Source organism: Canis lupus, chromosome 27 (genome assembly GCF_003254725.2).
Source record: "Canis lupus dingo isolate Sandy chromosome 27, ASM325472v2, whole genome shotgun sequence".
Lineage (NCBI taxonomy): Eukaryota > Metazoa > Chordata > Mammalia > Carnivora > Canidae > Canis > Canis lupus.
Window position 1 is genome coordinate 38740258 of NC_064269.1, and position 23404 is coordinate 38763661.

The 23404-nt window shown below is 50.9% G+C and overlaps 3 protein-coding genes across 6 annotated transcripts; 1 reads left to right on the plus strand and 2 right to left on the minus strand.

The window, feature by feature from the left end:
- The first annotated feature begins 561 nt into the window (after positions 1 to 561).
- On the plus strand, positions 562 to 7737 carry VAMP1 (vesicle associated membrane protein 1). 2 transcript variants are annotated; one of them, XM_025471876.3, is made up of 5 exons: positions 562 to 745; positions 3883 to 4009; positions 4215 to 4373; positions 5077 to 5128; positions 5541 to 7737. In XM_025471876.3, the coding sequence occupies exons 1-5, from the start codon at positions 720 to 722 to the stop codon at positions 5555 to 5557; spliced, it is 381 nt and encodes a 126-aa protein (XP_025327661.1). In that variant the 5' UTR covers positions 562 to 719; the 3' UTR covers positions 5558 to 7737. The 2 variants fall into 2 exon arrangements, with proteins under 2 accessions (XP_025327661.1, XP_035563158.1); XM_035707265.2 differs by having other exon boundaries at positions 6991 to 7737.
- Positions 7676 to 16090, minus strand: TAPBPL (TAP binding protein like). Of its 2 annotated transcripts, none has more exons than XM_025471874.3 (7): positions 15400 to 16090; positions 14411 to 14626; positions 14011 to 14268; positions 11472 to 11810; positions 10377 to 10679; positions 9093 to 9176; positions 7676 to 8907 (listed from the first exon to the last, which is right to left on the minus strand). In XM_025471874.3, exons 1-6 carry the CDS (start codon positions 15938 to 15940, stop codon positions 9097 to 9099), a joined length of 1737 nt encoding a protein of 578 aa, XP_025327659.1. In that variant the 5' UTR covers positions 15941 to 16090; the 3' UTR covers positions 7676 to 8907; positions 9093 to 9096. The 2 variants fall into 2 exon arrangements, with proteins under 2 accessions (XP_025327659.1, XP_025327658.1); XM_025471873.3 differs by having other exon boundaries at positions 14411 to 14629.
- Positions 16078 to 19278, minus strand: CD27 (CD27 molecule). 2 transcript variants are annotated; one of them, XM_049102503.1, is made up of 6 exons: positions 18846 to 19278; positions 18565 to 18696; positions 17430 to 17681; positions 17225 to 17314; positions 16849 to 16968; positions 16078 to 16591 (listed from the first exon to the last, which is right to left on the minus strand). In XM_049102503.1, the coding sequence occupies exons 1-6, from the start codon at positions 18979 to 18981 to the stop codon at positions 16467 to 16469; spliced, it is 855 nt and encodes a 284-aa protein (XP_048958460.1). In that variant the 5' UTR covers positions 18982 to 19278; the 3' UTR covers positions 16078 to 16466. The 2 variants fall into 2 exon arrangements, with proteins under 2 accessions (XP_048958460.1, XP_048958461.1); XM_049102504.1 differs by having other exon boundaries at positions 17469 to 17681; positions 18846 to 19270.
- Between the last annotated feature and the right edge of the window lie 4126 nt (positions 19279 to 23404).

Below are 23404 nucleotides of genomic sequence, written 5' to 3' on the forward strand. Positions count from 1 at the left end.
ACTGGGTCGCGAGAGCCAGCGGCTCTGCCAGGATGGATTCTGCACCCCCGAGCTGTTTGTGAGAAGCGGGAAGGCAGGACGGGCCGCCAGCCGGGTCTGCGCGCGGGGCTGTGGGCAGACCGCGGGACCCGCTCTCCACCTAGCACTTCGGGGTCTGCGCGGAGATGAGCTGGGGCCGGCCCCGGCTGTGATTGGCCGGAGCTGCGGGCGCCGGGGGCGGTGGGCGGGCCTGGGCTTCAGGACCTGCTCAGTGATTGGCTGGCAGGTACCCAGAGCCCTAAATCAAACTGTTGGCACCGCCCCTCCAGGAGGCTGGCGCCTGTTTCCAGCCAGCCCCGCCGCCTAGTTAGACTGGAAGCCAAGCCAACTATAGTTGTGGTCACGGAACGATCCCCCCCGTAAACCGCTGCTTTCGGGGGTCGGCTGTGGGAGGAGAGCGGGGATTGGCCAACTTGCAGGGGCCGGGCGGGCGCGGCCTCGGTCGGACTGGGCTTCTGGACGCGCACCTGTCCTGTGCGTCGATTGGGCGGTGGGATCGTCCACGTTACCGGGGGGCGTGGCCGACGCTGATAAAGAGCGGGACCCGCGCGGCAGCTGCGCTCCCTTGCACCGCGGCTAGAGCTCCGGGTGGTCCGCTGGGCGCGGGACTCGGCGGCTCCGCGGGCTTCCGCCGCAGCGTTTTCCCGGCCAGGCATCTGGCCGCAGCCTCAGGACACAAGATGGACCCGTCCTCTGTCACAGAAATGTGAGTGGACTCGGGTGCGGGGGGCTCGGCGCCTCCTCGCCAGCTCCCGCCCCTGGCGCCGGCCGCTGCGGGACGGAAAATGGCGCATTGCAGCAGCTGCGGCCATGCGGGAGCCACCGCCGCGCGCCGCCCCCAGACCGCGCCGCCCCTGGGCAGCGGGGGCAGCGCCCCGTTCCTGCCGCAGCCACGGCCGGCACCCCACGGGCGGGGCGGGGCGGGCGGGGCGGGGGCGCGGGGGTCCCACCTTCGTGCCACGCTCTCCTCTCGCCCGCGGGGCGTCCCGTTCGGGTCTGGGTAGCACCGAAGCCCGGGGCAGGGCGAGGTATGGGGGGAGGGGGGGTTCGAGACCCTTTCTTGTTGTCTGATCGAATCTGTAGGGCCTCTGGGAGCTGTAGTGGGTGCGCATACCACTTAGTAACTTGAGCTGCGCTGCCCTCTCCGGATTTGTGTGTGCCCCTCGCCCCAACGGTGCCGCGTTCCCTACTCCCCCACCCCTCTCGGCGGTGAGCAAAGATCCAGGAACTTAGCTGACAGCCCTTTGGCGCCAGGTGAGCAGCTCTGAGAGACTCCAGGGCAGTGGCATGTGATCCCAAGCAGCCATTCATCTCCAGGCCACCTGTATAGGAGGTGTTTTCCCTGTCATCGGGTCTTAGCCAAGTACCTGGAAGAGAAATCGAACTGAGGAACTCTGCCTTCCCCCAACAATTCAGTTTTAGTTTTCAACACAACCCGCATCCGGAGATCCTGAGGGGAGAACGGTGGCCGGACAAAGGAAGGATTTCCCTGTCAGGACCACCAAATATTTAATAGAGAGTTTTCTTTCTTCTTACTGCCTGGAGTCCTGTCTTGGTTCTAGAAATATTTGTGTTGCTTCTCATAGTGACAAAAAAGGGGGAAGATTTACTTATGTGACACATGGGTTATGATTACCCCTGGATATTTTATTGCTGAGTGTTCCCAACTCCCAACAAATAATAAGTGAAATGGTCCCTTCGAATGCTTTATAACCATTTCACTTTTTCTCTATTTGGTTTCTACAGTTTTAACTGTATGTGATAGTCTATGCATTTTGGCCAAGCCCTAAGATTCCATTCCCCTGCCACACACATTTTGGGGAAGAGGGGGACAGACAGGTTCCCAACAGCAGGGAGCTGGCATGTGGGATGAACTGAAGGAAATGGAGAAAGCATGGTGACTAGCAGGGCATCACGAGATCTCTGACCTTAATCTTGTCATTGGGGCCACCATCTTGGACTGCTTCCAAGACCAAATACTGGCTGCTACCTACTCACTGACGTTTCCACCTTCAGAGAACTACATTGCTTAGTGCAGTGGTAACACAAGAGTCTTGTGGCTTCCATGGCTCTGTATCTTTCTTTCCTTTGCTTCCTCCAGTGCTTTAGAAGGAAATAAGAAAGTGATTTTTTGAATGAGGGTGGGTTGGTTATAATCTGCTAGGAAAGCCTCTTTGAGGAGTTATTCCCCATCATTTTTATTATTAGTATTATTTTATTTAAAGATTTTTATTTATTTATTCACAAGACACACACACACACACACACACAGAGGCAGAGACACAGGCAGAGGGAGAAGCAGGCTCCATGCAGGGAGCCTGACGTGAGACTCAATCCCAGGTCTCCAGGATCAGGCCCTGGGCCGAAGGTGGTACTAAACCACTGAGCCACCTGGGCTGCCCATTCCCTATCATTTTAGACCAAAAGAAATTCACTTAGGGAGGGAGAATTTTCTGGGTATTACTTCTATTGTGAGTAGTCAAGGCATTTCCTTTTTGGTGACTTGTGATTAATTCCTAATGCATTTACTCTTGGACTGCTCCTATGAGGTATGTTTTGTAAGATTTTGCTTCTATTTGAAGAGTTCTTACTGTAACTTCTATTCTCCATTAAGTTTGAGAGATCTTCCTCTGTCGGTAGGTTCTTTCTTGGTAGAGAAAAATCTCATGCCTTAGGTTAGACTTCTGGGAATTCTTTAAGAGATGAATTTAGCCTCCGTGTGTTGGGACACGGAAAGGAGTTTATCTTGAAGACCCCATACTAGATTAATGCCATCTAAGTGTAAGGGAAAGAAAGAACAGAGGTGCCTGGGTGGTTCAGTGGTTGAGCGGCTGCCTTCGGCTCAGGTTGTGATCCCGGGGTCCTGGAATCGAGTCCCACATCAGGCACCGCACAGGGAGCCTGCTTTTCCCTCTGCCCATGTCTCTGCCTCTCTCTCTGTGTCTCTGTATCTTGAATAAATAAATAAAATCTTAAAAAAAAAGAAAAAAGAACAATCTCTGTGTGTAGTAGTGTAAACCAAGATTTCTCTCTGGGATATAAAGAACTAGGGGAGCCTCCTGAGACTTGATACCAAATCTAGAAAAGGAAAGGACAGGATGTCTATGATGCTGTACATTGAGGACCATTATCTATATTCTTGCATCCTGTCTATGCTCTTGGAACAGTTTCATAACTAACACAATTACTTTAGGCCCCAATTCTATCTAAGTGAAACACTCTTCTCTGCCAAAAACAAAGCAAGCAAATAGTTCTGTCTCTACTCTACCTTTAGAAGCCTTGCCTTTGGTGATTCTCCAAGTTGTTCTTACAGTAGCCCCAATATACTAATCACTGTGGGAAACAACTAATAACCGGTTTCCTTTAAACAGAGTCTGTCAACTTGCTTGTCTTTAGGCTTGCATAAAAGAGATGTTCTGTCTGTAGGCTTTAGTCTTTTGTATGGATTTCTCCTAATCTGGATAGGAGTTTTCCAGTTTGACTTCATGTGAAAGGCTTCTTTTTCAGAGTCAGGAAAGTGCCATTTAGTTCAAGGCTGGCATATTTGTCCCTGTAGCCATTGTGCCAGAGGATGTTTGAATTTGGTCAAAGGATAGCTCCAAACAGGATCTCATGAAGCCACCCAGGATGTTCCTGAACCCCATCTAAATGTTATTACAAGATCTTTCACCTTTTGCTTCTTCGTCTATGCTGCATCTCCCTACTTGGTGTCACCAAGAAGTTAGAATCCCTTCTAGTTGCATATAGCCTAATTACCATTACATTTGTGATACGGGGCGAGAATGCATGTGGTTCCTTTCTTGTCTTAGTTACTTTGTGTACTTGGTCCACTTCTCTCCACAGGTCTGCCCCAGCTCAGCCACCCACTGAAGGGGCAGAAGGGACTGCCCCTGGAGGTGGTCCCCCTGGCCCTCCTCCTAATACAACCAGTAACAGACGACTACAGCAAACCCAGGCACAAGTGGAGGAAGTAAGTGGAGAACTTTTTCTCTGAGTTTCCAGATAGTAGAAGTTTAGAAACTTATTTATTTATTTATTTAATAAATACAGGGGGAAATCTCTGAGAAGCAAGGTGTCCCTGAGTTACACAGGGCCAGACTTGAGATTCCGTTGTATTTACCCCTGTCTCGAGCCAGGAAGCTTACTAGCTTTGTTTCTGCATCCCTCACCCCCAGGTGGTGGACATCATGCGTGTCAATGTGGACAAGGTCCTGAAGAGGGATGAGATACTGTCACAGCTAGATGACCGAGCGGATGCCTTGCAGGTGGGAGCATCACAATTTGAGAGTAGTGCTGCCAAGCTAAAGAGGAAGTATTGGTGGAAAAACTGCAAGGTGAGTTCTCTTGTCCTCTCTGGCTTCCTTTCTTGGGCCTAAAGAAGGCAAGAAAATCCTCAAGTTCTACCTTCCTAACCCAAGGTGGCACAGGATCTCAGGCCCTGCAGAACCCTGGAGAGGAAATCTGAGTCTTCTTGACATGCATTACCCGGAATTGCCCACCAGGGTAGGCTAGAGTATTCAGAACCACTAACTGGGTGCCAGCCATACCCTGAACAGTGGTCATTTAGGCTGCTTTTTCCCAAAGACCATGGGAAGATCTCGCATAGCCCTTCCCCACACACAGCCAACATGGACACAATGGCTAGGGTAGGGAGGTATCTATTTAAATACCTGCAGCTTTTAGGAATGAGCTGAATGCTTCGCGAAGAAAAATGAAGCAACTGACTAAAGATCCCAAGTCTGCATCTCTGCTGACATTCCTTTCAGAGCCTTCAGGCAATAGGAGAGAAGCAAAATGGAGCAAGCTGCAGATGCTGTCATGTTTTTGGGAAGCCTCAGCTCTGGTGCAAGGGTGGCTGTTCCATGGGGAACAGGAGGGTTGAGCCCTCCCCAAGAGACCTGCATGTATCCTGGGTGATTTGTGGCTTCTTCCACTGTCCCAAGGACAGAGGAGGTTCTTTTACCACACCCCTAGTGGGAACATCTCTCTCCTCTTCCCCGAATCCAAGGGCCCATTTTTTGGTCAATGTTTCCTCAGATGATGATCATGCTGGGAGCTATCTGTGCCATCATCGTGGTAGTCATTGTAAGTAAGTATCGCTGAGGTTGCTGGTGGGGTGAACAGGTGGGAAGGTCCTGGAGTCTTCTCCCAGCCCTGCCTGCCTGCCTGCCTGCCTGGGGAGTGGGGCTGCTCTGACTGAGGTATGGAGATCGCTGCTGTGGAACCATCACCTGGTTCGGGAGGGAGGACGGGCAAAGACAGGGGACTTCTTTGATGGACGAGCCTGCTCCCCTGCAAGATGCCATGGGAAGATGGCCCCTCCTGTTCTGAGGAAGCGGGGCTGTGCTGTTTGTCACTGGCTTGGGTCAGAGGGAGACCACGGGGATGGGACACCTGCAACGGAAAGGCCCAGATGTCTAGTAACTTGATGTAATTTGCCGTCTTGTTCTCTCCTGTCTCTTTCTCTTCTCCATCTGGGACTTCCTGATTCCTGTGTCCAGTCTACTTTTTTACTTGAGAATGTGCCACCCCCTTCCCTGTTCTCCATCGCCATCCAGACTTACGTCCATCTCCTTCTGTTTGCTCTCTCAACAAACGTCCCCATATACCTTCCTCCACCCTGTCCTGGCTTCTCCATTGCCCAGTCTTCCTTTTCTGTTGCTTTCATTTGCACTGTGTCCCTCAATGCTAGAGTTGCTGCTCGTGGCACAGTCTTGAAGTAACTTCCCAAAGAGCATTAGCTGGTACCTCCCTACCCCCTTCTTATATGCTTTTAAGTTCCCCAGGGCCAAAAAGAGCTGGAGGCCAAGAGAAGAGGAGGGGGTATAGCGGGGGTGACATGCCCAAGAAGGTGCCAAGATCGGGGGAGAACAAGGGTGTTGATGCCCATGGTGTCACCAGGAAAGGCCAGGGCACTGGCAGGAGGTGGCTAGGGACAGCTGGAACAGCAGCCCAGGGCTGCCCTGGTCACTTGGGGCTCTTCTCCTAGGCCAGGCTGGAAGAGGATCCTGGAGTGGGCTCAAAGTCCAACTTGGTTCTGGGCATTGCCCTTTAAGAAAGTTAAACCTGTTTTTGCAGTTATTTCTAATCTGTTAGTCCAAGAATTTCTATGTCTGTTGGGGATCTTACAGCCTTTTGCTTTGTTTTCTGGAGACCTATAGAACACGTTAATTGCAAAAGTACTGGCTTCATTCCCATCCTGGAAGCAGCCCCATAATCTCATAACTACAAGGGGCTGTCTCTCGTCTACATTTTCTGTGGCATTCTGTATTGTTCAGGAGAGCATTAGATAATTTCAAATGGCCATAACTGGGGGCTCTCAGTTAGTTTTAGTTGTTGGCATAGATAGAGAACGAACGTTAACTATAGACAGACAACGAGTCAAGGGCCTAATTTGAAAAAACAAGGTTGGAGGAAGCCACTTCTTGCCAGCTCATTGGGGACGGTCCTGCTCCTCCCTTCCCGTTGATAAAGTGTGAGGTGTTAGAATTGAGGATCCTTGGGCTCTCAGGGATTCCTCTCCTCTATACTGTTCCCATGTACTCACCAAAGACAGGGTTGAGGCAGGAGGTCCTTCCTGAGGCTGGCCGAATCTGAGTATTCAGAGAAGTCTAGGATCCCTGCCACCCTGGTCTTGGCAGGGAGGCGGGATGGTCTGTGGACAGGTGTGTTTGTGCACTGCTGTGCTGTCATGGGGCATCTAGAGCCACCTGTCTATTCTTCCTGCATTGTGTTCCCCTTCTAAACCACCACATTCTGATTTCCACTTTGCCTCCTTGCCTTTCCTCTCTGCATGGTTTGTGGGGGCAGACAGTGGGACCTGAGGATGGGAGACACAGCTGGGCTTCAGGATAGGTTGTGGAGTGGGAGAGACCCAAATTTGAGGGGAGGAAGGTGGCTGGGAGCAGGAAGGGGGAACATCCATCACCCCTTAGTCCTCTTGTCTTCTAGCCCACAAGCAAAAAGAGGCTGAGGCCAGGCCAGGCTGGGTCTGGATGTTCACTTTCCATGCAGCAGCATTTCATTGCGCAGAACCATGCTTCCTCTCCCTTCGCCCCTGCTTCCCACATTCCCTTCGTCCTGCCCCAGGGCAGGGCCGAAGAGCTGGAAGAAAGCAGTCAGTATACCCTCCCAACGGCCCCCCTCGAAGGTCTCCACTCTCCTCTGGGCTCCTCCTTGCCTAATGCAGGGGGGTCACCGCTGGAGAAGAACCACCACTGTCCTCGATGTGTCCCAAGCCTGGAGCAAATTCACCCTCTTGGCCCACCCAGCCCCAACATGGGAATTTTTTCCTGGGTCTCTGTCCCTTTGTGGCTCCCCAGATGTAGTTGGCTTTGTTCTCTTGGGGATGCTCACCCTTCTACTTTCTTTCTTACCCCACCCCATGCCCTCTTCTGTGTCTTTGCCGTGTCCCTCTTCCCTCCTGCCACCCATGTGCATGAGCAGACGTGTACCCAAACTCCGGGACTTTGCAGTCAAATGAAGCTGAGCTTCCTACATCCCCTTCTTCCTTGGTTTGCCATGAGGCGATGTGGGGTTTCCACTGTGTGTCTGTCATCACCTCCGTGTTTTTTCCTACCCCCGACCTCATACTTGTATAGAATAAGAACAGTTGTACTTCCACCAAAGGCATGTGGCATATTTACCAATTTCATGTATTCTGCACAAAGGCAAAAAATATAAATTCCTACCACTAAACTGACTTGGTTGTTGTTTGGGTTGGAGTAACTGAGGCGGGTGGGGGAGGGGTGGTTTTCCTTCTACAGTGTGATGTTGCTCAAGGCCGGAAGGCTCACATGTGCCGCATGGTACTCAAGATGAAAGATCTGTGTTGGCAGAGGAAGTGGTCTCTGCCCTGTCTTCGTACCTGGCACAGCCCAGCTCTCCCAGGTGCTAGCGAGAGGAAGTGATGACAGGAAGCTGAGTGCATGTCTGAAACATCACATCACAAACCGCTACAGGATTTCTCAGACACCACCCATGTACCTCCTTCACGGGTCCTCAGGCTGCCCAGCCTGACCTAGGGGGTACCCAGATGAGGCCTCCACCAACACACCCAGCTCCCCAGCAGCCTTACCTGCAGTTGAGGGAGTGAGGACCCTGTAGGTATCCTGAAATACTCAGTAGCTGTCCAAAAGGGCATGACCTTAATTGCAGCTCAAGGTTACACAGAGCACAGCATGGTGCCCCAGGGCTTCCTCTGAGCACCTTCATTTCATGCCTTGAACACTGCAAGTTGGTGGGAGTAGGCCTGGGTACAGGGCTTAGTTGGGTCCAGTGTGGGGAAAAGACAGGAAAGTAGAAAAGCTTTGTTTCTGAGGACACAAGGGACTTTTACTTGACTAGGGTTCAAATGCTTATGTGTTATGGCCCAATCCCTACCTTTGCCCCACTGTCCCTTACTTGTTCCTTTAAAAAAAAAATTTAGAAAGAGAGCAGGAGCATGAGTTGGGGAAGGGGCAGAGGGAGAGAGAATCTTCAAGCAGACTCACTGCTAAGCGTGGAACCCACTGCGGGGCTCTGTCTCATGAACCATGAGCTCATGACTTACCCGCTTACTCCTTAATCTCCTCTCATTTTCTTTTCCTACCACAGGCTCATTTTTAACCTCCACCCAGACATTCTGCTTTCCTACCACCCTCTCACCCCTTCACATTGTGTTCAGCCCAGGGACACAATGAAAAAAGGCAGAGACCTACACAGAGACAGAGTACCCATGATCTGTGCCTTCTTCATGCCTTTCTTGGAGTCTTTTTGAGCTCTGAGACTTGGCTAGAGTCCTTCTGGGAGAACGTGACTACTCTTCTTTTATCCTGAGGCAGGAGAGTGGTTACCACTTAAGAGTATTGGCAGATCTTGGTGAGGTAGCTAGGAGAAGACAAGAGAGAAGGAGGTTGGTTTCAGTTGGGGTAATTCCCAAAGTAGGGCTGTGGGGACTGCTGGAACTCAGGACACTTGGGCTTCATCCTCATCTAGGTGGGGAGGTGGCTAGAGCTGGCTGATTCACAACTGAGGAGGGGTAGGGGCAGGGCTGAGGGCAAGCAGGTGTTTACCTTGTCATCTTTGAAGTCCCAGGAACAACAGTGCAAGAAGGAAGAGGCCGCTGGCAAATAGGACTCCAAAGGTTGTTTCCTGCTCTTTAGGTTGAGATCAGTGTGGGCAGAGATCAGTAGGTGGGAATTATGTCTGAGCCCAAGCCCGAGCCCACACCTGCCCCAGCAAGAGGGACAAAGCTGAGAGAGGAAGAGAGGGAATGTGCAAGTGTCCCCATCCCTGGTTAAGGAGCTCATAGCAACAAATGTTCTGCTTTCACCCAGGAACTACACACACTAGTATTCGTACTTGTTAAAAGTTGTCAGATGTTTGTGTGTTCCTCCACACAGAATTTCCTGCCTCTTCCCCTGCTTGGAACATTTTTTTTTTTTTTTTTTTTTGCTTGGAACATTTTTAATTGCTTTGCAAGAGAGACTTAGGTTAGATTAGTTGTTGACAGGTAAACTGGAATTTTGCAGCTAGCTGGGGAATGATGTAAGCTGAGACAAAACCCCAGATTTTGGGAAGCTTGCAGGCTGGCAAGCCGCCAAATAATGCCCAATGCTCCTGGATGTTTGCGGGTCTTGTTTAAAACCTTTCAATGATATTCTGTGACTTCAGGATGAAATTCCAGCTTGCAGGCCCATTGTGATCTGCCCACTAAAAGCAGTAAAGGATGTAAGGCTGTAGGGGAGTCAAGCTGCCCATATTTCATATTTTCTCTCTTACCATTTGCTAGGCAGGTGACCTTGGGCAAATTCCCTAACATCTGTAAGTGCCAGTTTGCTCATCAATAAAATGGGGGTCGTGATAATAATACATGCAGTCATACAGCTAAGTGCTCAGTAAAGCACTTGATTCATGTAAATGCCCAATAAATGTAATTATTCAAGTTTCAGAGCTGCTTCTTTTCCCACACACCCTTGGCTCTAGCTGTGCAGTTCCCCAAATGTTCCTGAGACTATAATTTGGCCTTCACATTCAGCTTGCTTAGCTGGCGTGTCTCCTCCAGGCCATCCTCCCTGACTGCCTAGTCCATCCCTCCAAGCTGACTAAGCTCCTTGAGGGCAGGAACAATTCACCCTTGGTCTCCAGCTCTCAGTATATTGCCTGGCACCCTGGAACCTGGGGTGTAATGGAGTCTCAGGATGTAGTGGCAGCTATGGGGACTGTCATCTCAGGAAATAAGAAGTAGAAACGGAACAGAGTGCTGTGGGAAGCAGAACAAGGCCAGAGACGAGCTGGGGGCAGGAGAGCGAGGAGCCCCAAGTATAGAAGTTGAGAAAGGACGGCACTCCTAGTACCTGGTGGGGCAATCCAGGTGCTGACACTGAGGGGCTGTTCCAGGGAGATGTGGGTGATCTGACAGGTGTAAGTGGTGCCCTCAGGGCCTGGTTCTGCGGTCAGGAAGGAGGAGATGCTGTAGGTGCCGTCTGAGCTTTGCCGGAGGCCAGAGAAGGAGGCACCAGAGACCGGAACTGGGGCTCCACCTAGCTCTTCTCGGGTCCACTTCACAGTCATGTCCAGAGGATAATAGCCAGCGATGTTGCAGACGAGGGTGGCTGGCACAGCTTTGTTCGCCAAGCTCAGTCGTACTTTGGGGGAAGCTGGAAGAAAGAATGAGGAGTGAGTTTCCAGAGGGATCTAACCTGATAGCAGAGTTGCCCAAAGCCTGCTTTCTTTTCTTGCTGGTGTGGAAGCTGGAATTAACCCTTTAGTGGAGAGCCAAGGAGGGGGTGGAAGGGGTCCACCCTGGTTGCAGGCCAGAAGGGGGCACGTCTTCCACAGGTAATTGAAAAACAATAGTAAAACTTAGTAAAACCAAGTAAAAGTTAGCTTCTTAACATCACTATTAGCTTGGGATGCCTGGGTAGCTCAATGGTTGAGCATCTGCCTTTGGCATGGGGCATGATCCTGGTGTCTGGGGATCGAGTCCTACATCGGGCTCCCTGCAAGGAGCTTGCTTCTGCCTCTGCCTATGTCTCTGCCTCTCTCTCTGTGTCTCTCATGAATAAATAAATAAAATCTCTAAAAAAAAATCACTATTAGCTGGTGATTTTCAAGGACATCAGTAATGGAATACTCCTGCCAATCTGACGGCCCCCATGGCCCCTCGGTTTGCTGCTGCTCCTCCCCAGGATGTGGTCCAGAGGACTGGGGTACTTGGGAGCCAGCCAGCCAGGACAGGGCAGCAGAATCCTGGATTGGTAGACTGCTTGGTGGAATTATCCTGGAGTCTGACAGGGAACAGTCTGTGCTTCTAGAATGGAGGTGGCAGTTAGGTCGTGGCAATGCATTCTGCCTCTCAAGAAATTGCCCTTGTGTTGGACTCTGTCCTGAAAACCACTCTCATAGGCATATCCCTTACCCTCTCCCTGGAGAACTGAGTATGGCCTCACCTTGGATGTGGAAATGGATGTTTTGTTGAGCTTGGTACAGAGAGGTGGTGATCTGACAAATGTAGGTCCCCTCGTCCTTCAGAGTGAGGCTAGGGAGGGTGAGGGAGGCGTCCCCGGCCAGGAGTAGCTGCTCAGGCTCCAGGATGGCGCCCTCCCGCTTGGCGTGCTGCTGCCCTTTGGTCCACCTGTACACCATCTGGCCGCTGCCCTTATGTTGCCGCCGCCATTCCACACTGGTCAGGACCAAGCCCGGTGCCATGGAGAAGCCACAGTGCAGGGAGGCTGAGGACCCCAGCAGCAAACTCAGGGATGGGGTCTGTGTTGTCACTTGGAGCTCCACTGTAGTGAGAAAAAGAAGGGTGATTGTGGGCTACTTCCTCCTTGAGTCCCCCTGATCCCTAGCTATGGACATGTTGTAGGCATACACCTGCCCCTGCCTCCTCCTCTGGACAATGAGGCCAGTTGAGTTCAATTCCCACTAGATGGAACACAAAGAAATAGTGCTCTGGGAAGGCAGCCTGGCACACATGATAATCCTGAGAATTCTGGAGTCACTTAATCCTGGACAATCTGACAAAAGCTATGGACTTCTCACCAAAAAAGTACATATGCAAAATTATGAGTTACTGTTGACTCTCAGGTCAGACCACTGGAATAGCAGAAAAAACTTTGGAACCCTGTTTCTTCCACTTATTAGCTCTGTGACCTTGGGCAAGTCACTAAGGGTTGCCAAGGTCATCTGCTTAAGGCAAGGCTGCTGTGAAGACTAGGAGTAAGAGGGTTTTTTAAAAAATATATTTTATTTATTATTTCATGAAAGACACACAGAGACAGAGAAGCAGGCTCCTTGTGGCCTTATGTGGGGCTCGATCCCAGGACCCTGGGGTCACGACCTGAGCCAAAGGCAGATGCTCAACCATTGAGCTACCCAGGTGCCCCAGGAGTAAGAGTTTTAAAAAACACACAGTAGCAGTATTTGTGCCAAATGTGCTGATTTGAATCTAATGAGGAAGACAATCAGACACATCCAAATAGTGGGATATTTTATGAGACAGTGGGCATGCACCCTCAAAGTGTCCTTGCCAGGAAAAGAATGTTCTGGACTTAAGGAAGCTAAAGGCACAGGACAGCTAAATATAATGCATGATCCTTGTTTGAATCCTGGCCTTAAAAAAAAAAAAAAAAACCAAAGCAACCCAGAAAGCTACAAAGAACATTATTAGGGCAACTGGAGAAGTCTGAATTTTGACAGTACTACTGTATCAATTTGAAAATTTCTTCAGTCTGATGCTTGGTGGCATACCCTCCTTGGCAGGGAGGAATATTTTATCACTGGTAATATTCAAAATGGCCAATATGGTGATAGTGTAATGGTGAAAATATGTTCTTGAATTCTTTACACACTGTAGCCCCTTATTGTCTGCACCATTGTAGATTGCTCCCCACTTTGGTTTGCTGCTGGGGTGATGGTTTTGTGATTATGAAGGAAACATCCTTGTCTTTGGTTATAAACGTTTTCTTTTTTTAAATGTTGTGTTTTTTTTATTTTTATTTTTATTTTTTTTCAATTTTTATTTATTTATGATAGTCACAGAGAGAGAGAGAGAGAGAGAGGCAGAGACACAGGCAGAGGGAGAAGCAGGCTCCATGCACCGGGAGCCCGACGTGGGATTCGATCCCGGGTCTCCAGGATCGCGCCCTGGGCCAAAGGCAGGCGCCAAACCGCTGCGCCACCCAGGGATCCCTAAATGTTGTGTTTTAAACAAATACATGCCATACATGGAAACTTTTGGGGTGAAGTGTTGAGATATCTGCAACTTTCTGTTAGTTCGGGGTGGGGGTTATTCTATCCTTTCATCTATCAAGAGAGTGGATGTGGCAAAATATTAATAACTGGTTAATCTAGGTGAATGGTATACAAGTATTCATTATGGTTGATACTGGACAGACATGAGAACCCCTCTTTCCTGATGTGGCAGGATAAATTTAGGTTGTACCACAGAAAGCTTCGAGTGTTCTGGGGCTTTCTATGGACAGGAGGGTAGCCCCCTAATCGCTGGACTTGGTTGTCTCTTTTTGGAGGCAAAATACTGGATTTGATCAATTCTAGAGAAACCTATCATCATGATCTCAATTTCCTATACCCTCTGGTATGTGCTGGGTGGGAGAGTGTAAGGGCCAGATTTTACTAACAAGAGATAATGAACAAACTTGTATCCCTGTGCCTTGCTCTAACCATCCTGAAACACCAGACCAGGCTGGCTTTCACTGGGATACAACTGTGCATGGCTTAATAAGACTGCTAGGGACAGCATATGTGAATAGAGCATCACATGTCATTTCCTCAGATGAGGGAGGTGAAAATCATTCAAATCCAATTATTTGGGTCTTTCAGAGAAGGGGCCAAGGCTAGGGGACACCTTGAAATGACTGATATGGACAGAGGTGTACTTGTTCCCTTCCTTTTCCTCCTATTCCCCCATAGCTGACTACTTGAAAAAACCCAAAATTTCCTTTCTGCTACTTTTAATCTTCTCACCGGCAGTCTGTACTGTCCCACGGGGGCTCAAGGGCAGGTTCAGTGTGGGGTGCAAGACAGCCCCATTTTCAGCATCCCTGGGAGTCTTCATCACCATGGAGATATCAGGTCCCTCTCCAGATACCTGCACGTTGGTGATGAACCAAGCTGCCTTCTCAGTGGCCTGGAGAAAATAGTAGGAGATCTCACACGTCACCTCCTTCCCGTTGCAGTCAGCATGGAGCAAGGCCTCAGCCTGGGGAATCTGTACCAAGTTCACTGGGGGAGGAGAGGACACAGATTTGGTTGGATTGAGGACACTTGGGCCCATGGAAAGCAGGTGCAGCGAGTGTACTTGGGAACTGGGCTGTCTCGCAGAGGGAGCCCAGAAAGATTGGGACACAGGGTGGGGGGCTCTTACCTGAGGCCTCGAAGGTAATGGATGGGTTGTCTTTAGCCAGTGTGCCCCCTTGGAAATCGGTGAAGCCTTCCAGGGAGCCATCATCCAGCACTGGTACCTGCCTCAGCACGAGCAAGGCCTTCACCATATTCCTACTGCCGGCAAAACCTCCAGGGTTCCTACCTTCCTCCACCAGGAAGCAGTCTAGGACCACATCCACTGCTTGCCACTGCCTTTCTGCTGCAGGTTAAAGATGGGGTGAGCACCCTCTTGCCCAGAGAGTTGCTCCTGTGCTCGTCGTCACCCACCCCAACTGTGGAGTCATGGAGTCTTCTAGGGTCTTAGCTGGCTCTGTGTCCCACTCTTGTCACCTCCAAACCAGCCTTCTGGGAAGCACCTGCTACTCTAGGTACATACTTGGTATGAATTATTGAAAATCCTGGATTTGCCTTGCTCAGAAGAGTTTGTTTTTATTTTACTACAACTGTCACAGGAAAAACTCTCTTTGGGCAAAGGCATTCTCAGCAAAAGCAAATAAAGAATTGCCACTGGGAGGGGAGACAGGACACTTGTGTGGCAAGGGGCATTGGCAGCCATCTTCTCCATTTCCCAGCCAGCCCACTGAGTCTCCTCTGCTTTTTGCCATTAAGGTGGCCTTCCTCTCTTCCACGTTCAGGGCTCACCTCCTCCAGGGATTTCCTAGCCAGGAACCCTTCCTTCTTGGGTGTCTGCTCCCAGGCATTGTCCTCTTCAGTAGGCCCACCACCACATCCACCCAGGAGAACACACTTTTTCTTCATCTGGCCTTTCCCACAGTCTTCCTTCTCCCTACTGGTGCCTTACTTTGCCAGCCTTTTTTCCAGTTGGGCTTAGGAGGCAATTGGAGGCCATCCCCGGCCCTTCCCCACAACCTTCTCCCCTTCTGGCATCTCAGGAATCTTGGGGTGGGTGGCTATCACATCTGCCCTGGGCCCAACATTTCCCCTCCCCAGCCAGCACCCCGCACTCACCTGGGTCTGCAGCCGCACTGGACAGAGCCAAGCAGAGCAGCAGGTACCACCCCTTCTCTGGGCCCATGGGGGCCGCCCTGGACAGCCAAGCAGAGCAGCAGCCACCACTCTGCTCCTGCCCCTCTCCCCAACCGCCTTTTTGCACCAGCTCCTGCTGACTGGTGCCTCTGAGCTGCGGAAGAGGAGTCTCTCCAAACCACCCCTGCCGGCCTGTTGCTTTCTCTTCAGTCCTCAGCCCACTTTCGCTTTCACTTTGGCTATCATCGTGGCTGCCTTGCCTGTCAGTGAAGCCATTAGGTGCTCGTTCCAGAGTCCTCTTCATTGTTCTCCTTTTTGTCGCCTCACCCCGCCCTACCGCCCCATGGCTCCCACCCTCCTCCCCCTTCTGCTTAAGACCTGACTTGACGGCATATACCCTTTTGCTCCCCACCCAAGAAAGTGGAGCTGAAATAAGGGGGAGACTGAAGCCAGATGCAGGATCCCCAGTAGCCTGGGGACTCTCTTCATTTTCTGTGGGTGCCACACCACTTGCAGTTCCCATTCCCTGACTTGGGCGGGGCCCTCACCACTAGTCTGCACTGGAGAAAGCTCCTCCTTCAGATCTCTGATCTGGAGGAGGAGGCCGGGAGTGGCCTGCACCTGGAGAATGGATTTCAGAGAGAGCACCGCTGGGAGAGCTTCTGTGTGTGGCTGGCTGTCACTTTATTTTGCGGAGTTTCTAGGTCAGTGATACAGCACATGGTGTTTCGTAGGGGAAACTGTGTTCTCCAGCTAAGGCCATAGCCCTCTGGTGCAGGGCAGGAGTGAAAGTGGGTGGGCCAAGACACACTTGAGTCCCTGTGTCCCACCTTCCACCTCATCCCCATGTGTCCTTTTCACTGACAATCTCCAAAAGGCACTTTCTCAAGTCTGCACATAGGAAAGGGTTCTGATAACAGGATGGTACTGAAACTGGGGACGGGGGTGGTGGGGCAGTCTTGTTCCCCCTGGATGGCCACTGGGGTGGGATAGAGGCTGAGGTTTTATTGTACTGATGACCTGCCCACCCCTCTCCGTGGTGCACAAGCTCAGCAGTAGGAAGCGGGTTCTGGTTTTCGGTAATCTTCCTGAATGGGGATGGCGCCACCCTCTTCCTCCCTGGGGCAGCTGTAAGGACAAGGCTCCACAGGCACCACTGGGTATTCTTCTTTGTCTGCGGGAGGAGAATCAGATGAACCTTCACTGGCAGTGAGGGTGGGGGGGTGGTGACAGGAGTGGAGATGAGCCAAGGAGGGTCAGCTTAGCTGTCAGGGGGTTGCCAGCTAAGAGGGAAGACAGAGAAGGTGGGAGCCAGCGTTGGGAAAGATGGAGTAAGGAAAGCTTCCCTGAGGTTCCAGGCATGGGCAGGGGGCCTGGGATGGTAGGGTAGGGAACAGGGACAGGACTGGAAACCTGTATGTTGTCTCTTACTTAGCCTGTATTTTCTTTGTTGGTGGAAGAACAGAGCTCCGATCATGGTGAAAGCAAGAAACATTCCAGAGAGGATCACAAAGATGCGGATGCAATCTGAGCTGCACAGAGACCTTTGGGCTGTGACAGGCAGAGGCCACACAGGGTTTTTGGAGAGAGCCTAGGCCTTGACTCCCCTCAGCCTAGGCCCATTGTCACCTCCCCTCCCAACTGTCGCCCATCCCCTCCCCTACTGCTACCACTGGACTCAGTTCTTTCCTAACCCGTAGACTCTGCTTCTCCCCCTTCTAAACTCTCCTCCTAGGAGCTTTCTGGCTGGCTTCCCTCTCCTGTATGCAGTCTCTCTGGGGGTAGAGAACAGGGAGAGAAAACTCACGTGGCCAGTGGGTGGAGAGAGCTGGGGCAGGCAGCCACCTGAAGTCAGCCAGGGTCTGCACCTGCCGGACTGTGCTGGTCTCCTGCATCTCTGGAAAAAGAAACAGACTGAGCAGGAGCTGGGGAATCTCCTAGGCCTAAGGAAGGCCTGAGGCCTAAGACGCACAATGAGATGGGAGGGCTGACTGGCTGGCCAGGCAACTTACTTGGGGAGGGTGGTGATTGTGGCGAGAGCCTTACTATACCTGTCACTGGACAAAGCGTTGCCTGGAACTTAATTTTGGCGTAAGGTAAGTGGGTGGGTTGCAAGTGTGGGCCCCGGGCTGGAGACGGATGAGGTATCAGTAAGGGGTTTGAAGGAGGATCACATTCCGTACACTGCTTGTCCCTGCACTTCCAGCCCTTGGGGCAGTCACACTCCGCATTTGCCGTGAGAGTGCAGTTTCGAATAAGAAGACCTGGTGACAGAGGGCGGGGTGGGGGGGACAGGGGACACACAAGCAGCTCAGGCCTCAGAGACCTGCAAAGTGCACTTGCTAAATCCTGCCCTGAGCTCCCAACCCAGACCCACAGTGAGGGACTCCTGCCCCTCGCTCCCTGTCACCTAGTGCCTCTGCCTCTATTACTAGGGTCATTAAAGGGAACACTGAGACCTTTTAGAAAATTCATTCATAGGTAAGCAGTGTAGTAGTTCAGTTACAGAGTCCTCATAAGGGTCCTGAGGGGGAACATTTGTGCAAAGGGGCCACTTGAAAGTCTGCTACTCTATGTAGGCTGGCACATGGTTTCTGAAATTCTAGCTAAGCTGGAGAAATAATAAAAGAATCCATAACACAGCTGCAGACATTGCACTTCTTCATTTTATAAGAGATAAAATTCTAAAATAAACAAAAACATGGGCCACACACACATACTCATTTTCCTAAACTGGCTTTTGTGTGAAAAGAAGAAAGATACTTCCCACCGGCTGGTATTGTTATATCCTAAGAAAGATGTACTCCGGGGTCCAAACAAATGCATGCTTCAGATGCAGCCAGTTCATCAATAAGGGGTCGCTTATCTGAAATCTAGGGACCTAGGGCCACTTCCCCTCCTGTTTTTTTCACTTACCCCTTCTTGTCATGATCTGAGTTATACACCCATTCCAGCAGCCCCCCAAATTCTGCTTTCCCCTTCGCTGTAACACTAGAGTTCTCCCCAGGGCATATGCCCAGGTCACCCCATTTCCCAGCATTGCCTCCACTTGCAGTAGCCTCGAAGTGACAAGCTCTGACCCCCTCCTTTTTGCTTCTCCACACCCAGCTCTGCCACCTTGCTCCCCCGGAGGCTTGCCCATCTCACCAGAGTTACAATGCCGACAGCTCTCACAGTGGCGCCGGGCGTGGTGGTCTGGTGAGAAGGAGGCCCCCGGTATGCAGGGATCACACTGAGCAGCCTCTCCATGCCTTTCACAGTCTTTCACGAGGAAAGTTCCTGTGAGCAGAGGTCTAGGGTCAAGGGGCAAGGAAGGCCACTTCTCTGCCGTCTTCAGGGCAGGACAGGATTCCTCTCCTTGCTTGAGCTCAGACACACTCTCTGCTCCCCCCCTACCCCCAAACTCCTGGCGAGGCCTCCTCTCTTACCTGGCTTACACATCTGGCAGCACCGTTCTCCCTGGACCTGGTAGTGTTTCTCTGGACAGCGCTTGGGGGCTGGGGTGGCTGAGAGCCCCGCCAGGGTCCCCAGAATCCACAGCCAGCAGGGAGGTGGCCGGGCCATGGTTCTCACTCAGGGGAGCTCTTTTTGCACCCCAGTTGCAGACTGCTGGCCTTGGTGGAGCTGGCACGTCCAGCTGGGTGCTGGTACCTACTCTCTGTACCTCCTGGGCAGCAGCTGCAGGCCCTCTTCAGAAGTTGGCTTCAGGTGGTAAGGCGACCTTTGATGGCAGCTGAAGCTCTATTGTGCCTGTTTTTTTTTTTTTCTCAGAACAGCGACTTCCACCCCCTCCCCCTTTTCTGTGTGCTGGGTGCCAGCAAGAGTATTAAAGGGCAAGCTTTGTCAGAAGATCTGCTGCTCTTCAAAGGCATCCATCACCTCCAACATGCCGGCCTCTCCCGGTTTCCATCTGGCTCTTTTTTTTTTTTTTTTAAAGATTTTATTTATTTATTCATGAGACAGAGAGAGAGAGGCAGAGACACAGGCAGAGTGAGAAGCAGGCTCCATGCAGGGAGCCCAACGTGGGACTTGATCCCGGGACCTCAGGATCACACCCCGGGCTGAAGGTGGCACCAAGCCACTGAGCCACCCGGGCTGCCCTCCATCTGGCTCTTGTGCTCACTAAGAACATAACCCACTCATGCCCGTCTCTTTTACAGAATGTTGGTTGCATGGGTCACTACCTCTCCCCTTCACACGCTTGTGCACAGAGATGCCCACGTTGCCCCCTGTTCACAGTTTACAAACTAATAAGAGTTTAGAGAAGGAGGGGGACCTCAGTACAGGTCTACCAACTTTTATCTGAAACTCTTGGGGTCAGATAGGTTTTAGAATTCAGGATTTTTCAGATTTGGGGGAGAAACTAGCCCTGCAAAATGCCCTCACGGGGCTGGCATAGCACTCACAATCAAGCACAACATTTCTGCAGCAAAAGAATATTGGGGCACCTGGGTGGCTCAGTCAGTTAAGCATCTGCCTTTAGCTCAGCTCATGACTCTGGTGTCCTGGGATTAGAGTACTGGGTCAGGTTCCCTCTGCTCCTCCCCCCAGCTCATGCTCTCTCTCTCTCAAAAAAAAAATATATTTTAAGATTTTATTTATTTATTCATGAAAGACACAAAGAGAGAGAGAGAGAGAGAGAGAGAGAGAGAGGCAGGCCGAGGGAAGAAGCAGGTTCCCTGCAAGGAGCCTGACGTGGAACTTGATCCTGGTTCTCCAGGATCACATCCTGGGCTGAGGGTGGCGCTAAACCGCTGAGCCCCCCGGGCTGCCCAATATATATATTTTTTAATTTTTAAAAAAGAATGAACCATTGAAGCTAAGTGGGTTTCATAAGGACCGTAACTAACCCTTGCATCGAATGAGGTCTGGTTTTATGGCCAAAAGACTTTGCTACATAATTGTTCAGAATTGCATACAAGGGACTTACACCCGTGTCCTCCTCTCAGCTAGGAGATCACATGCAATCTCATTTCATCCTCCTGCCAGCCCATGGGGTGGGTATCACTGTCCCTCTGGGCCTTCCCTTGTCACCTCACTACCGATTTCATTCTTCCCAGCCTTGGCACTTGGGATGAGATTCCCCGGGTAATTGCTTGCCTGTTTCTGCTGTTCTCCTGGGAAGGCTGATCTGGGGATATTGGAACTTGTTGGACTTTTCTCTCTTTGAACCCACAGTTTATTTCTCCAGGCCCCTTTTCATTCGGGGGCTTTGGCGTTGTTTCCACACTGCTCATAAAATGTCACACTCCTGTGACCTCACCTGTTAGCTCTGTTCTCTCACTCACTCTGGTTTCCTTTCTCTTCATATTTTCCATCCCCCTGCTTTCCTCCAGGCCCCTCTTCTCTTCAAGAGGGTCCTCACACGTGGGAAACCACATGTGAGTGTGATCTGAAGAATTATTTCTACACAACCTCTTCTCCCTTGCAGGCAGGGTGCCTGAATTCCAACCTCAGAGAGACAACCTTGTCATCTGAGGATTGTGCTGTCACTAACAGTCCTGTCCCATCCCCAGATATGGTCATTCTTTTCACTGTGAATCTTTTTTTTTTTTTTTTAATTTAGTTATTGAGGCACCTGGGTGGCTCAGTGGTTGAGCAACTGCCTTTGGCTCAGGTCGTGATCCTGGGGTCCTGGAATCGAGTCCCTCATTGGGTCCCCACAGGGAGCCTGCTTCTCCCTCTGCCTATATCTCTGCCTCTCTGTGTCTCTTATGAATAAATTAAAAACAAAAGTCTAAAAAAGGATTTATTTATTTGAGAGAGAGGGAGAAGCACAAAGGGAGAGAATCTTCAAGCAGACTCCCCACTGAGTGTGGAGCCCCATGAGGGGCTCCATCCCACAACCCCTGAGATCATGAACTGAGCTGAAACCTATGGGTTGTGGACACTTAACTGACTGAGGCCCCCAGGTGCCCCTTCACTATGAGTCTTAAACCTGGGCATGGGAAGTGGGGGCCTGTGGGGTTGGAGGACACCACACAAGAGCAAGGAGGAGTTGGGACCTTTAGGGAGAACTTGCAGAAGGGGGAACTGGAGGACCCAGAGAGGACTGGCAACTTTCACAATCTCACGGCTACTCACCCATGCGAGGGAGGCTTCGGTGCTCTATGCTAGGGCCCATCATCCCTCTTCGTGGGGGAAAGGGCAGGAGCAGGGTCTGTCTGGCTCTCCTGGAGTACTGTGGCCCAGAGGAGGAAACCCAGCTTTCTGGACCTCACTTTGCTCTAGGTGAATGGAACCTGGACTGGCTCCCTGGGTAGTGCCTTCATCTTGTCTACAGGTCTGCGAGTGCAACCTGCTGACCTCTCCCTCGGAATCTTCCTTTACCACATTCTCTTTTGGGGTGCAGTTTCTCTCCACACCTGCTGGCACAGAGATCTTTTCTTCTCAACTCCTCCCTCCTCCTCCTGCATCTCCAGAGACAGGCCCACGGAAGCACATCTCTTTTGATGATTTTCTTTATTTCTGAGGGCCTGACTAAACCCTCAAACTGGAACAGTGACCATAGCCCAGATGGCAGCTGGGGCCACCCTACTTCTTGATATCTAGGTAAGACACTCCTCACCTTTCAAGCAGGACAGGCCCTGGACAGAGTGAGGAGGAGGCAGAGCTGTCAACTGGCACCAACTCTGGTGGTCCAGCTGTTATGGCCATCTCTTGTTCCCACTCAGCTCAAGTCCAGTTCTTGCCTTTGTGCTCCTGGCTCTTCCCTTACCTCTGCCCTGACACAGGTTCCTGCCCTATACAGGCTTTCTTGAATTTTCCTCCAAACCAATAGTAAACAGAAGGCTGTTAGGTGTGGCTAAACTTTTGCTTAAGAAACGTTTACATATCAAAAGGTTACAACTTAAAATTGAATTTTAGGTATTCTTGTTTTCAACCGTCCTTCCTGCCCCAGAGATTTATGGGTGGTCTCGCTACCTCATAAGGCAGCAAAGGCACTGAGTCTCGCTGGCACTGCCCCAACCCCACCCTTTCCTGTCACAGACTGTCAGGCAGCATACCCCATCTGTCTTCAGCCCCTCGTCCCGGAATTGGTCTTGGCTCTTCAGAAATCTATGGGATTTCTGGGTGCCTGGGTGGCTCTGCAATTGAGTCTGCCTTTGGCTCAGGGCGCAATCCTGGGTCCAGGGTCCAGGGATCAAGTCCTGCATCGGGCTTCCTGCGAGGAGCCTGCTTCTCCCTCTGTGTCTCTGCCACTCTTTCTGTGTCTCTCATGAATAAATAAGTAAAATCTTAAAAAAAAAAAAAGAAAGAAAACTATAACCAGTCAAAGTATTGAGTGGAACAGGACTCTCTCCAAGATCCTTCCTTAGAAGGAAGTTCTGTTACATAACACAGATGTCAGACATCACTGTTCCTGGGGCACCTGGGTGGCTCAGTAGGTTAGGCATCCATCTTTGGCTCAGGTCATGATCTCAGGGTCCTGGAATCGAGCCCTACATTGGGCTCCCTGCTCTGCTTACACTCGAAATACACAAGCACACACACACACACACACACACACAAATCTTAAAAAAATAAAATAAATAAAAAAAATCACTGTTCTTGATCAACAAATCCCTCAGTTTTTCTAGCCTTCTCTGTCCCTCCCACTCCATTCCCTACCCCTATACCTCCCTGCTTTAGGTCCTCCTTCCCAGCGAGTCTTTAAGAGACCAAGTGGGCAGGACAGTAGGGTGAGCTCACTTCCCAGTTCTGTAATTTGCATTCATGGGACTCCTGGCCGGATCTCACAGAGGACTGAGTTTTCATGGGCATTTCTTTCTTTATTTCTGATTTTATTTATTTATTTATTTATTTATTTATTTATTTATTTATTTATTTATTTATGATAGAATGAGAGCAAGAGAGAGAGCAAGAGAGCACTAGAAGTGGGGAGAGGCAGAAGAAGAAGCAGGCTTCCCGCTAAGCAAGGAGCCTGATGCAAGGCTCTATCCCCGGACCCTAACATCATGACCTGAGCTGAAGGCAGACACTTACT

Excerpts from the sequence above, each read along its gene's own strand:
- TAPBPL (XM_025471873.3), bottom strand. The coding sequence starts at position 15,940 with ATGGGAACTGCAAGTGGTGTGGCACCCACAGAAAATGAAGAGAGTCCC. Across the intron at positions 10,680-11,471 it reads CATCCATTTCCACATCCAAG|CTTCCCCCAAAGTACGACTG; the intron begins GTGAGGCCATAC and ends TCTTTCTTCCAG. Across the intron at positions 9,177-10,376 it reads CACCTGGATTGCCCCACCAG|AGCAGGAAACAACCTTTGGA; the intron begins GTACTAGGAGTG and ends CTCAACCTAAAG.
- VAMP1 (XM_035707265.2), top strand. The coding sequence starts at position 720 with ATGGACCCGTCCTCTGTCACAGAAAT. Across the intron at positions 4,010-4,214 it reads CCCAGGCACAAGTGGAGGAA|GTGGTGGACATCATGCGTGT; the intron begins GTAAGTGGAGAA and ends CCTCACCCCCAG. Across the intron at positions 5,129-6,990 it reads CATCGTGGTAGTCATTGTAA|CCCACAAGCAAAAAGAGGCT; the intron begins GTAAGTATCGCT and ends CTTGTCTTCTAG.
- CD27 (XM_049102503.1), bottom strand. The coding sequence starts at position 18,981 with ATGGCCCGGCCACCTCCCTGCTGGCTGTGGATTCTGGGGACCCTGGCG. Across the intron at positions 17,682-18,564 it reads CTGTCGGCATTGTAACTCTG|GTCTTCTTATTCGAAACTGC; the intron begins GTGAGATGGGCA and ends CTCTGTCACCAG. Across the intron at positions 16,592-16,848 it reads ACAAAGAAAATACAGGCTAA|ACAAAGAAGAATACCCAGTG; the intron begins GTAAGAGACAAC and ends CTCCTCCCGCAG.